Genomic DNA, 12731 nt, shown 5'->3' on the forward strand with positions numbered 1-12731 from the left:
TTCATATCTATAGCTATTCTTCAATCCTCTTCGACATTCTCTGTTCATACTTCACATTACTGACATTATCGATTATGGATTATAACATGTGCCTCACTCGTGATTTCTCTATTATCTCCTGAACTTCCTTTGTACACATTTGGTATCTCTGCTATTGTACACTGCATCTGACTTGTACCTCGCTCGGGTGATCACGCAACTCTCAAGAAGTCTTGTGCCGCGGACATTGTTTTCTTTGTTTTTTCTTTTTCTTTTTACTTTTTGGCGTTTATATTTCTCCAATTCACAAATTGTCATTCCTTTAATTACATAACCAAGTAAGAAATAATCTCACATCCACATCTGGGAATCAAGCAATGCTTCTATGTAGATTCCTCATATTTCATATGTTTTTTTGTCTTATAAGCTGTACTTGACAATTCATCCAGGCTTTTGTATTGTGATGTTTATGTTTTATGTATTTGTTGAAATGTGGAATATGGAACAATAAAAAACAAACAAACAAACGCGACGGAGCCCGAGCAAGCGGAACGAGCAAGGAGGGAGGTTGTGGGAGGGGGTTGTCCCCTCCCCCCCCCCCATAAATGGATTATGGAATGACGGTGTGAAACGACAAAATTACTGGAAGCAATATCAGGAGAATGGCATAACGATTACATGCGAGCGAGCGGAGCGAGCGAGCTCGAAAATTTTGACATTTTGCAGTCCAGAAATTGCCGTTTGCAGCCATATTTTTGGGGGGTTTTTTTTGCTTTGGAAATTAAGGGGGGGGGGGGGGGGCGCACCGGGCGTAACTGCTGGCAATTACTGGCAGCAACATCAGGTGAATTGCATAACGATTCAATGCGAGCGAGCGAAGAGAGCGAGCTTGAAAATTTACATTTTACAGTCCAAAAACTGCCGTTCTTAGCCATATTTTTTTGCTTTGGAAATCATAAGGGGGCGCACCGGGCGCAACTGCTGGCAATTATACTGGCAGCAACATCAGGTGAATTACATAACGATTCAATGCGAGCGAGCGAAGAGAGCGAGCTTGAAAATTTTACATTTCACAGTCAAAAAACTACCGTTTTTGGCCATATTTTTTCGCTTTGGAAATCATAAGGGGGGCGTACTGGGCGCAACTGCTGGCAATTACTGGCATCAATATCAGGAGAATTTAAATGTGAGCGAGCGGAGCGAGCGAGCTTGAAAATTGTGACATTTTACAGTCCCAAAACTGCCGTTTGTATAGCTATATTTTTTTGCTTTGGAAATTAAGGGGGGCGCACCGGGCGCAACTGCTGGCAATTACTGGCATCAATATCAGGAGAATTTAAATGTGAGCGAGCGGAGCGAGCGAGCTTGAAAATTGTGACATTTTACAGTCCCAAAACTGCCGTTTGTATAGCTATATTTTTTTCGCTTTGGAAATTAAGGGGGGCGCACCGGGTGCAACTGCCGGCAAGTACTGGCAGCAACTTCAGGAGAATGGCATTACGACTAAATGCGAGCGAGCGGAGCGAGCAAGCTTGAAAATTTTGACATTTTACATTCCCAAAACTGCCAATTGAAGCTATACTTTGTCGCTTCGGAATTAAGAGGGTGGGGGGGGGGGGGGACGCCGGGTGCACCCCTCCCCCTGGATCTGCCACTGGTAGTCAAGGGTGTCGGTTTATGTTCATGACTGGGGGAGGTATGACCAGCGAGGTGGCGTCGAAGTGACCAAGCGGGGGAAGGATGTCCAAAATCTGCGCTTTAGAGCATCCCCTAATTGTGCGTGTTTGTTTGTGTGTGTGTACTACATACATAGATAAGTTAGGAATTAGCCCAGGTCAAGTCTTTTTATTGGCAATGCAAGACATTTCTATTTAGACTAGTATGTAAAGCAACACTGCAAAATCAATGATCTAGCTTTGATATAACGAAGCGTAAGGTACAAAGGTGTATATTCTACATCACATTGCGCAACATTGCAGCGACTCTTTTTGCCGTTCGGATGTTCTGAGTACACTGCACACATCCTGCTTATATGCAGAATGCCAACCAGGAATCACGCTGAATCACAATCATTTGTCGGCTCCGGGCTTTTTGAACAATGTTTCACACTATATACCTATTTGATTATGGTTAAAAGAAATCATAGAAAAATATCTTATTTCTTGATCACCCTTTCATTCAAAAGCAGTTTACTAACCCTCGAATTACTATTTTGGTAAGTCTTTTTTTTTTACCAGCGGATTGGGGGGGCACCCCCCCCCTCCGTGGTTATGCCACTGCTTTTGGGTGAAATAATTGGACAGATTTCTAACAACAAAGCAAGAAAATCTTTTCATCGCGGGAATTATGATTATGTGGGGTGGGGCAAATGGTGCGCTTGCCTTTCAATATTTGTATGGGGGCAACATTTTTGTTTTCTTTCAAAAGCAAGAAAATCTTCTCATTTCGGGAATTATTAATTGGGGGGGGGGCAAAATCATTATGCTTGCCCCTCCAATATTCTTATGGGGGCAATTTTTTTTTCTGTCAAAAAAAAGTAAGAAAATCATCTCGTCTCTGGAATTATGGAGGGGGGAGGGTTGAGCAAAATGATATACTTGCCCCTCCATTTTTTTTTTTAATGAGGCTAAGGCTCGCACTTGGGCTTGCAATATAGATTGGTCAGAAGTAACGTACATAGACCCTACATACTTGTAAGTAGCACACGTACATGCAAACGTGTACGTGCTCCGTACCGTACGGATGTACAGTACGGTCGATGAATAGTAAACACTGTATAGAATACTAGTAGATATGTATAAAAGCAGTGCTGCCAGAACCAGGGGTGAGAATTGTTTTTGCCCACGATTTTTTTTTTTTTTGTCCCTGGTGTAAAATAAGAAAATAAAAAAAACAGAAAAGAAAAATTATTTAGCGTCCGGCGTTGAGATCGTTGGCAGACTGAAGTTTTTTTTTTGTTTTGTTTTGTTTTGTTTTTGTTTTTACAAGGATCTGAAGGGGGGTGCGTTCACACCCAACGCACCCCCCCTGGTGACGCCCATGTTATACTTGCGTGTATTCTGTGTGACCTGCGTGTCACATGTGTGGGTGGCACTAGAGAGCTTCGAATATCCGTCTTTAGTTATGGCCGACATACAAGCACTGCGAAGTACCTACGTTACAACTGCGTGTTACCTGTGTGGGAGTTGCCTACAAGATACCCTCAGTCAAGTCATGTCATGTTCTTGAGTCCTGTTTTGTTCCGTCCTGTCTTGATTTATTTTAGTGCTTATAAGTACTTGTGAATAAGCATTAAAGTATTCATAAGAATCTTTGGAGTGGTTCACAATATACAAGCATGCTTTTAAGTGGACCTCTCAATTCTCTTTTTTTTCTCAACGTAACTCTGTATTTTGCTGGTATGCATGCATATCTTTATTTGTTAACTATCATTAATACTTTGCACAGTCCAATGTATGCCTATGATATGATTCCTGATTTATTTTATGTTATATTCCGTTGGAAAAAGAATGAAAATTAATGTGAACTGAATTGATTGAAGATGCAGCCTCTACTGCCTCCTACTGGTGTTCTGCATGGACTTCTGGCTATCCCCTGAGACTCATCCAGAACAAGTTTTGAGCATGCTCAAGGCCCATCACACCTTTCTGAGCAAGCTTTGTGTGTGACTTGCAGGGAACAATTTTTGCTACCCAGAAGTCCCTGCAGATGGCCCACACCCGAGATTACATATACCTACATGTAGCACGTATCTCGCCTGTAGTTGAACGGAGGTGTGCAGGCAAGTTCGATTTACAAGCAGCCAAAAACTTGTTCCGCCTGAGTCGCAGGGGCAGTGCCAGCAGAGGTCCATGCAGAACACCAGTAGGAGGCCTATATAGCTGCTGCAAATCAGAGGCAGTTAACACACTTGGAGTACATAGGTTGCCTGTATGTGGACCTGTGCCCATCTGCGCCGGAAACGCATGTCATCTGCGAGCATTCTAACGAGCATAATATGAGCATTTTACTGGCAAGGAATTGTGTTGATATTGCTAACAACTGTAAAGCTGGTCAGTTCTGCGGGTGTGGAGTGAGCTACACAAGCAAATAGAGTGCCTGTTGAGGGTCAGTTACTGCCTTGCTGCTGGTTAGTTGAGGGTTGGCTGCGGCCAAGACAATGACATTCTGACAGGACCTCTGCCATTTAAACACATGTAGTGCTTCAGAGGGATTCCTTCCCAGAGTTGTAAGCTCATATTGCTCCCCCAAGCCCCCGACACTGCGAGGTCACATGGAATACACCCAAGTAGAACATAATATATAAGTGGCATGTGTCCAGCAGTTAAGATGCACATGACACTGGGCCAGATCCTTTATCCACCAGCAGAAATTATCCTGCATGCTGGAAAATCCCTACATGCATGAAGCCTGCGTAGCTTGCCTGGAAAGGTGCGACACGGCCTAAACTTGGCTGTGGGTAAAGAGGACTTGCATGCGCATCCCTGGGCAATTCCAGGTGAGATACGTCTTTAAACTAGGTACTGTCATGTGTGGCCATCTGCAGGGACTTACGGGTTGAAAAAATTTTAAGTCACAAGCAGGTTTGCCCAGAAAGATGTGAAAGGGAATTTAGAAGATTCTTGATGTTTGGTTCAGGACTCTGTAATTAAATTGTTCAGAATGGGGCCCTAAACTCACATCACGGTGTTTATCTAGTTGGCTCTGGATCCTCTGCTGCTCAGAGGCCAGCTGTTTCCTCATGGCTGACAGTGCCCCCATCACATGTCTCTCATCCTTTGGGCCTCCTCTCTCCTTGGTAGACACAGCTGGTAAGGGTGGGGATTCCCCTCTTGAAGTTGTTGGGTAGTCATCATCCTGGGTTAAAACAAAATATCACACAAAGTGATGATGAGGGAAAGCCTTCACATAAACAGGGAATATGAACAAAACATTACTTATTAAAGCGGGGTTCCCACTATCACGATTGGTGCCACGATTGAAATCGTGGTCTTAATCGTGCAGCAAGCGTGATGGTCTTATCAGATTGTATCAGATCTTAAGATCAATCGTGGCAATCGCGTTAATCTTAGGAAAATTTCGGACGGTTCAAAAATTTTCTACGATTAACACGATTAGTTTTTGATCGTGATCATCGCATCAGATCGTCTAGGATCGTATCTAAACGCAGCAAATCTCTTCTAATCGTGCTGCTTAATCGTGTTGATCGGGATCGACTTTTTCACTTCACTTCCGCTTATTATTATTATTATTTTTGCCCATTTGCCCTTATTTTACTCATAAATTAATTTATTTTGTATTCTGATAGGTGGTAGCCTGCATCTTTAGATTATTATTTCCAACCGGTAAATTGTATGACGGTGTGGGGTTTAATTGTCGTAATTTTTAAGGTACATTATCAAAATCATTTTTTTAGTGATTTCATAAAATGAAAGTTGTATTACAGATTTTTAGATGTTTTCATACATTATGTTAATGATGTTTTCATTAATGAGTTGTTATTACCATTATGCAGACACACAAAACAGGATATGGGATAACTTTTGGAACGAAAACAAAAAATGAGCAAAAATAAAATGGCAATTGTATGTCTGCACGTATTGACGAACGTCAGAACAAAGATGAGAATAATTTGATGAATCGTGCTTGAATGGGTACATATCAAAGGCAAATGGTTAATTTTTAAAAGTACATTACAGAGTATTTTTTTTGGGGTGCAGTATCCTGCTGTTTGTGTATTGTACATAGTAATAAAGAGTTGTTGTTTCATCAGTCATCGTTTGACCCCTTTACATCTATTTTGACACTTTTCAATGTCTTTTTTGTATGTTTGGTAGAGCATGTAATCCTAGAGGAAAATGGTTATTTTCAACTCTCATTATTACTGCAAATGAAAAAATGACCATTGTCAGGGATGTGAGATCATCCGTACGATTATGACAATGAAGATCACTCTTATTATTTTTCACAGTTAGTTATTCAATAAGTGTAGCAATATACCTCTGCGAAATAATTTTGCGTAAAACCTCTTTTTTTGTTGAAAAGTGACATCATTTTGATTAGGGAGTCACTTTTCTGTTATGTGTGTGTATCAGTTATGTTAAACATTGTGAAGTAAAACGCTAAATCAAGCCGAATAAACCAAACTTTTAATAACCCATGAGATAACGAAATTTTGAAATAAAAAGGCATATGATACATACACTTTGCCAATATGAAATCGAACAGCAATACTATCCATTTGGCCAACTTTCTTATATCGAGTGTGTATATAACACATAATACTATGTTACATAACATTCAAAATGATCCCATCCTCTTTCTTGGCTTCCATTTCATCATATAATCATTTTCTTCATGTATTGGAGAGAAAGGTCATTTTGTCTTGCTGTGTTTTTTTTTTTTTTTCTGGGGAAGAGGGGTAATCATCTGATCTTATGTATTTGGGTTCATTATTTCATTCTTTTTTGTGATGGGGGAGGGTGAGCATGTCGATTTAATAATCTATTAATTTCTTTGCGTTTAATATTAGACGAGGGAATATCTGAGATTATGGCTGGCCTGGGTGCTGCTTTCTCTCTGATAACATAATCGTCATTAGCAATACTGCAAAGGTTACGTTGTCATCATCGTCAACCTGTCAAGCCTTGCCATCATCAATGGTTGTGGATAAAATTGATAGGCCTAATCACTCTGCATAATTTAAGGGAAACAATGAAATCCATCGTCAGCCGGACTGTAATATTCCTATTCGGGTCCAATAGCGCCTTAAATGAGGGTCGCTTCTAATCCCGATCGTAAAAGATATTGTATCTTATCTCAGCAGCCCGTATTGGTTCGCGGTATTCGGATTGGAACGTATCAGTACGTTGCTGCATGTACCAGATTGGGGATCCTGATCGTAATGGTCATGTTAGATCGGTACCAATCGTGAACTCAATCAGGACAATCCTGTCGGATCGTATTTGAACGGCAGACCAGATCGTGACAGATTGTATCGCTTGAAATAGACCAATCGTGACCATATCGCATCCAAGCGTACCAACACGCATTGACTCGCATAACCTTGTATCCAAGCGTGAAATTTCAGACGAGTTCAACAAATTTTCCACGATCAGTTACGAATGTCCAATCGTGGCGTTCGCAATGGATCGCACGATAGTGGGAACCCCGCTTAAGGATCACTCTCTCATTTCTTGGTTCATGTAAATTTTCTGATTATAGTAGCTTCAGGGTAGGTTGGGAATGACATCCAATTAGTAGAAACAGACATACAATCAGTAGAAACAGACATCACACTCTATAGAGTACAAGTATGGCATGTACAGGAACACATGATACATTTTACAGCTGAACGTCAAAGGGAAATGATTGCACATCATAGTTCAAGATAACAAAACTCCACACTGATTAAAGGCAGTTTTTGCTATAACATAAACCAGTATGAATACCATTACCTTCATAAAAATAATTTTTTTTTTTCATGATTTTCTGTTGTAATATCAATAATAACAATATATCTATATACCACGTTTTCCATGAACATACATGTTCAAATGTGCTTTACAATAGGATCATTAATGAAACATTTGAGTTTATAGATGTTTCTGAAGATGATGATGATAATACAGATTAGTTTTCATTGAAAGGATTAAGAATTCTCAGTTATTGAAAGAACATATCTTAACTGGTGCACATAACAGACAGCATCACTGCACTTGAAATGTACAATGTGACAATGAACTACAAATAAAAATCCCAATACAAAGAGAACATGAACACTAAACATTCATGTTTTATCTCATTAAATGTTGTAGGACACTTGAACATAAGTGTTTTAGGTCATCATCAGGCAGGAAAAAAAATATTTCAATAACACTGCACTCTTGTTGAATAACAATATTTTGATATACTATTAAAATCATCACCTATATCATTATTATTATTATTTTTTGCAGCCTCAATCTCAAATATCTGAAGTTGGTAAAGTGGATACATCTTCTTGTTGTTGTTTTTTTTGCATTAAAACTCTTAATATACATTAATAAATATGTGACCACCCAGCAAAAAACACCAGAAAATGTCACCGATTAGAATTCTCTGAAATGGACCAAAATATGTCATTTGGGTTGCCCGACGCAAGTTTAAAAAAAAATTGTCTCTGTGGGAAAGTAATATTTTCTCTACCTACTGTCATAATTTGGTAGCTTAAAACAAAACTAAAATCAAGATACTAGCAGTTTTTTTCTGGACTAAAGTGGTTCCCGATTAACTGGTGAGCACTGTATATGTACACACTATTAAAAACAGTGACTTCCAGTATCATGCACCACAGTAAATGAAGAACATTGGTGACTTTTGTGTGAGATTGATTGGATGCTATCATAATGCAAATCCTCCAAATTACATTGTATAGATGCACAGACAGTACACATGAATAAATATGATTCATCAATACAGGGCAATAAAGAGAGAATGAACAAATGTCCAGCATCAAAGTAATGTCTTCTCTTGCTCTCTCTCTTTGTCTTCCTACCCCACTAGCCTTGAGTGGCACACATCCAAATAGAAAATGGACATGCTTGTTTTACCAAATTTGTCTGTGATGTTAAATATACTGGCATATAGATTACTTACATGACTGATAAATGGTTATTCGTCGTGTGCACAGCAGAATGACATGAACGTATGTGGTGTGCATATTAAAAGTAGAACATGTGCCTCGCATATGCCCCAGTGTTGTTCTGCTGGGCACACCTTCCTTGAATAACGTGCGGACTCGCACTGTTCTAACGGCACACGATGAACAAGGCAAGTGCCAAAATGTGTCTTTCCCATTCGCGTAGAAGAAATTAATGTTTTTCTAACTCCCAGAAGTTTGTTGAACCCACCTATGACCTTTGACCTTGTGGTGACCTTCAATTTCCCAAGGGACATTTACGAGCCAAGTTTGGTCACAATATGGGACATATGGATCAAAAGATATGAGCCATAATCCAAATGCGCCGTAAAAACTTAACATTGGGCCCTAAAAGTTTGTTGACCCCTGTCCATGACCTTTGACCTTGTGATGAGCGTCAACTCCCCAAGGGACATCTACCATCCAAGTTTGGTCACAAATGGACATATACATCAATAGTTATGAGCTAGAATCGAAACGTGCCGTATAAACTTAACATTGGGCCCTAAAGTTCATAGACCCCTGCCTGTGACCTTTGACCTTCAGATGACCTTCATGCTTGGTAACATATGTAACTTTGTATAAAAACTCTCCCCTTCAAGTTTGATTGAAATTGAAGTCGTCAGTAGAGAGTTATTCAAGTTTTTGTAGCGTTACAGACGGATGACGGATGACCGATGGACGGATAAACGGATGACGGACGGAAATACGCTGCAGGTGATCCCTTAAGGGCTTTTTACACTTGTGTTTCTTAACCCCGGACTTTCTCTGACCCAGGACTATCGTTAGTCCCGTACCAATTTTTTCAGCTTTTTACACTCGCCAATTAGTCCCGTACTATCTCTTGTCCGGGGCTAAGGAGAAAACTGACCTTTTTACACTCGTATTTCTTAGCCCCGGACTTTCCAAACCACATGAATATTCATAATTACGCTGTGTACTGTACACGTACACGCACGCACCGGCAGCACTTGATTACCTCGTTTCTGATTGGTCAGTGAGGGTCGGACTTCGTCTCCGTCGCTTAGCCCAGGATTATTTTTTCGTTCTGTTTACACTCACTTGCTTGGCGGTGCTAGCACCGCAATTGCGGTGCTAACCCTTGCTATTTTGCAGGGCCAGATAGTACCGTACTATCGGTGGGGCTAGCCCACTTTGGCAAAAACGAGTGTAAACAGAAAGTGGGCTAAGGATAGTCCCGTACCAACGGTGGGGCTAAGGCCCCCCCTTAGCCCCACCGTTGGTCCGGGGCTAAGCAAAAATTTACAAGTGTAAAAAGCCCTTTAGTCTCCCCTCACCTCCGGTGGGCTCCACAAAAATAGCCTTACAAACAAATAAATAATAAAAAAAGAAAATATTCTCTACAGAACGATACCAAAAATGACAAAAATTGGATAAGAAATAGGAAGATCAGACAATTTGAAATTTCACAATTTTTGGAAAACATTTCTGGACCAGTCCTTATGAATATTCAATTGAGTGAGATGATGATGTCATACCCTCACAATTTTTCATGTATGTTAGAACAAATTAAAAAAAATAGCATTAAAAAAAAAATACAAGTAAAAACAGGAGTTCATACTAAGATATATCAGAGTCAACATTTTTTTCTTTCTTATTTTGGGAGGTTTTAAGGCAAGTTTTATATCTATACAGCTGAAATATGACGTTTTTGTCATATCTGTATATGAAATGAATAAAATATTGTGAGAGCATGACATTTGAATATTCATAAGGACTGGTCAAGAAGTGTTTTACGAAAAAATGTGATATGTCAAAATGTCATACAAGGCTAGCTTGTATCTCCCTTATTTCCTATCTGATTTTTGAAATTTTTTATCATTGTGTAGGGAATATTTTTCTCTTTCTTTTAAAGTTTTTTATTTCTGGGGTGGATTTCCTCTTCAGGACAAATGACTTCAATCTTAAACAAAACTAGAAAAGCACTCGGAGAGAGCAGACCCCCACCAAGCAGCTCATTTCCATACGATACACACATGCTGAAAATCGCCTAATTTCCCAAACTAATGATAAAGCAAGAAGCCTTGTGTTTACCGCATTAGCTTCCTGCTGTGCCTTGTGCCTTTAGCAGAGTGCGCATTGGCAAATCTTAAATACGCACAGCTAGACCTCCCAAGTTCATTGAACTTATGCGCCAAGAGATACAAAAGCCTTGAAAAATTCTTAAAATTACCTGGATCACTATCAAAATTTAATCTCATGCATTCCTTCCCTATGTCATTATGAACTTTTCCTGCACAGTTCATCCAAATCCAAATGCACTTTGATATGAAGGAAACATGGCAGGCTTTTATGCATGGTTGAATTTCAATTTGTATGTAGAAAAACTGAACCCTTATATGTATGCGGCTCTTTCAGATGAAGATGGTAGAATTTACTGACACTGCTGAGGACAGAAGCCTTCTGACTGTGTGGAGATACTAGAGATGAGACAGCATGGCTATATACTCTGGATTCACTTTGCTACAAGAGCTACAATATACAGTCAGTCAATGCTTATGGCTGCAGCTTGGCATTATTAAAAATCATGTGATCACACTAGACATTGCATAACAAAATGCATTTCTCCAATACAAACAGACACTCTATTGTGTAATACATGGTTTCCTCTAAAGACAGGCCAACTGTTTGATGCAGAATAATTTTGTAGTCAGGGCCAACTGATAAAAATACCATAAACATTGATACCAGAGACCTTAAAACGATGTCCCATTTGATCCATACAACAATCTGTGCTACCAATATTTCTGTATTTTGCTGAGTAGAAGCAAAATCCTTTCTAATAATTGCCATCAAAGTAAGTAGAGGAAGTGGGGTGAGTCAGAGCCAAGCCCAAGCAAGAATTCACAGCAAGGCCTTAGAACACCTAACTTAACCTTTACTTTGTCATACCAAATTCTGCCATTATCAGTGTTTTGGAAGATGTGATTCTCTACTTGATCTATTTATTTATTTTACAATTTTAGTGCCAACAAGAGCATTGTTCACTGTATGAGCAGAAGTAATCTCACTCAAAGGACAGTGGTACACAGTTGGTAATACATACAGTATGTTAGATCCATGGTGCTGTTAAATATGGGTAGTGTACGATTATTATCACAACAAAAGAACATCAAAAATCTCATATAAATGCTATGCAATACCTGCATGTTGCCATGACGCTGAAGCCGACCCTGCAATCTGTTGGCCTTTTTGTACATTTCAGACTGAAGAAATGGTATGATGTCGGTGGTTAGGTGATGTTCTTTCTATCATACCGTACAAACATTAATTTTCCTATTAAAAACAAATCTGGTCTATCAGGTCTTGAATTTGAAGCAGTTCATGAAACACAGTGTATGGGACAGATCAGATTATTGTGGCAACACAAAACTAAACTGTTTCCATAGTGTGAACAGTAACTTTCAGATAGGTTGACAAAAAGCATGAAGTTTCTCTTCCTGACTGTACAGTGTAATTCATAATTCACATTTTAATAGTCCTGTTGCTGCAAGATAAATTTCTCTATGATTTTCTGTACGGTCTTGGGGCATCATAGGTACAGTTTGTAGCCAGCTGAAGGCATACGTGATCACATTGTGCCTTTTTTTTTTTGTACAGGCTCTATAAAATAGCAATTGCAGTGCTGTTGCAGCATGGTCTGAGTATGGAGAATGTGGAATTCTGTGCAAAGATTGTACAGGGGTGGTGGCAGTGATCATGCATCTGCTGCGGGGCTCGATAAGCAATGCCATATGTGACTGTGCACCACAAAACGAACAAAAAGTCGCACACACTGATTTTGTGTGAGGACTGAAAATGGGTGAAATGGGTGAACCTAACAGATCTTGACTTTTCCATATTTTCTGAAAGAGAAAGTCTTCTTCTACATTATGCTAAAATTCATATGGGATCATAAAACGGGCAGATAAGTGTGTTTTTTAGCAGTTTATCTCGAACAGTTTTTTCGTACATGCAGAATAGTGTGATTAGATGTGTCTTTAGAGTCCCCTTTTCATTTCTTAACAAGAGACCCGCGGGTCTAGCGCTCACCTGAGTATCGCAAGTTCAC

The 12731-nt window shown here is 39.7% G+C and overlaps 1 protein-coding gene across 1 annotated transcript in view; it reads right to left on the reverse strand.

The window, feature by feature from the left end:
* LOC139721490 (uncharacterized) overlaps nucleotides 1-12731 on the reverse strand; it is a 175755-nt gene that overhangs the window by 47510 nt on the left and 115514 nt on the right. The window contains exons 47-48 of the mRNA XM_071632804.1: nucleotides 11824-11886; nucleotides 4660-4836 (exon numbers count right to left, since the gene is read on the reverse strand). Of these exons, the coding sequence (XP_071488905.1) occupies nucleotides 4660-4836; nucleotides 11824-11886 (240 nt within the window). The remainder of the gene's footprint in view (nucleotides 1-4659; nucleotides 4837-11823; nucleotides 11887-12731) is intronic.

This window comes from Diadema antillarum, unplaced genomic scaffold (genome assembly GCF_040938485.1).
Source record: "Diadema antillarum isolate AM-2024a unplaced genomic scaffold, OU_Dant_1.0 scf00000144, whole genome shotgun sequence".
Taxonomy (NCBI): domain Eukaryota; kingdom Metazoa; phylum Echinodermata; class Echinoidea; order Diadematoida; family Diadematidae; genus Diadema; species Diadema antillarum.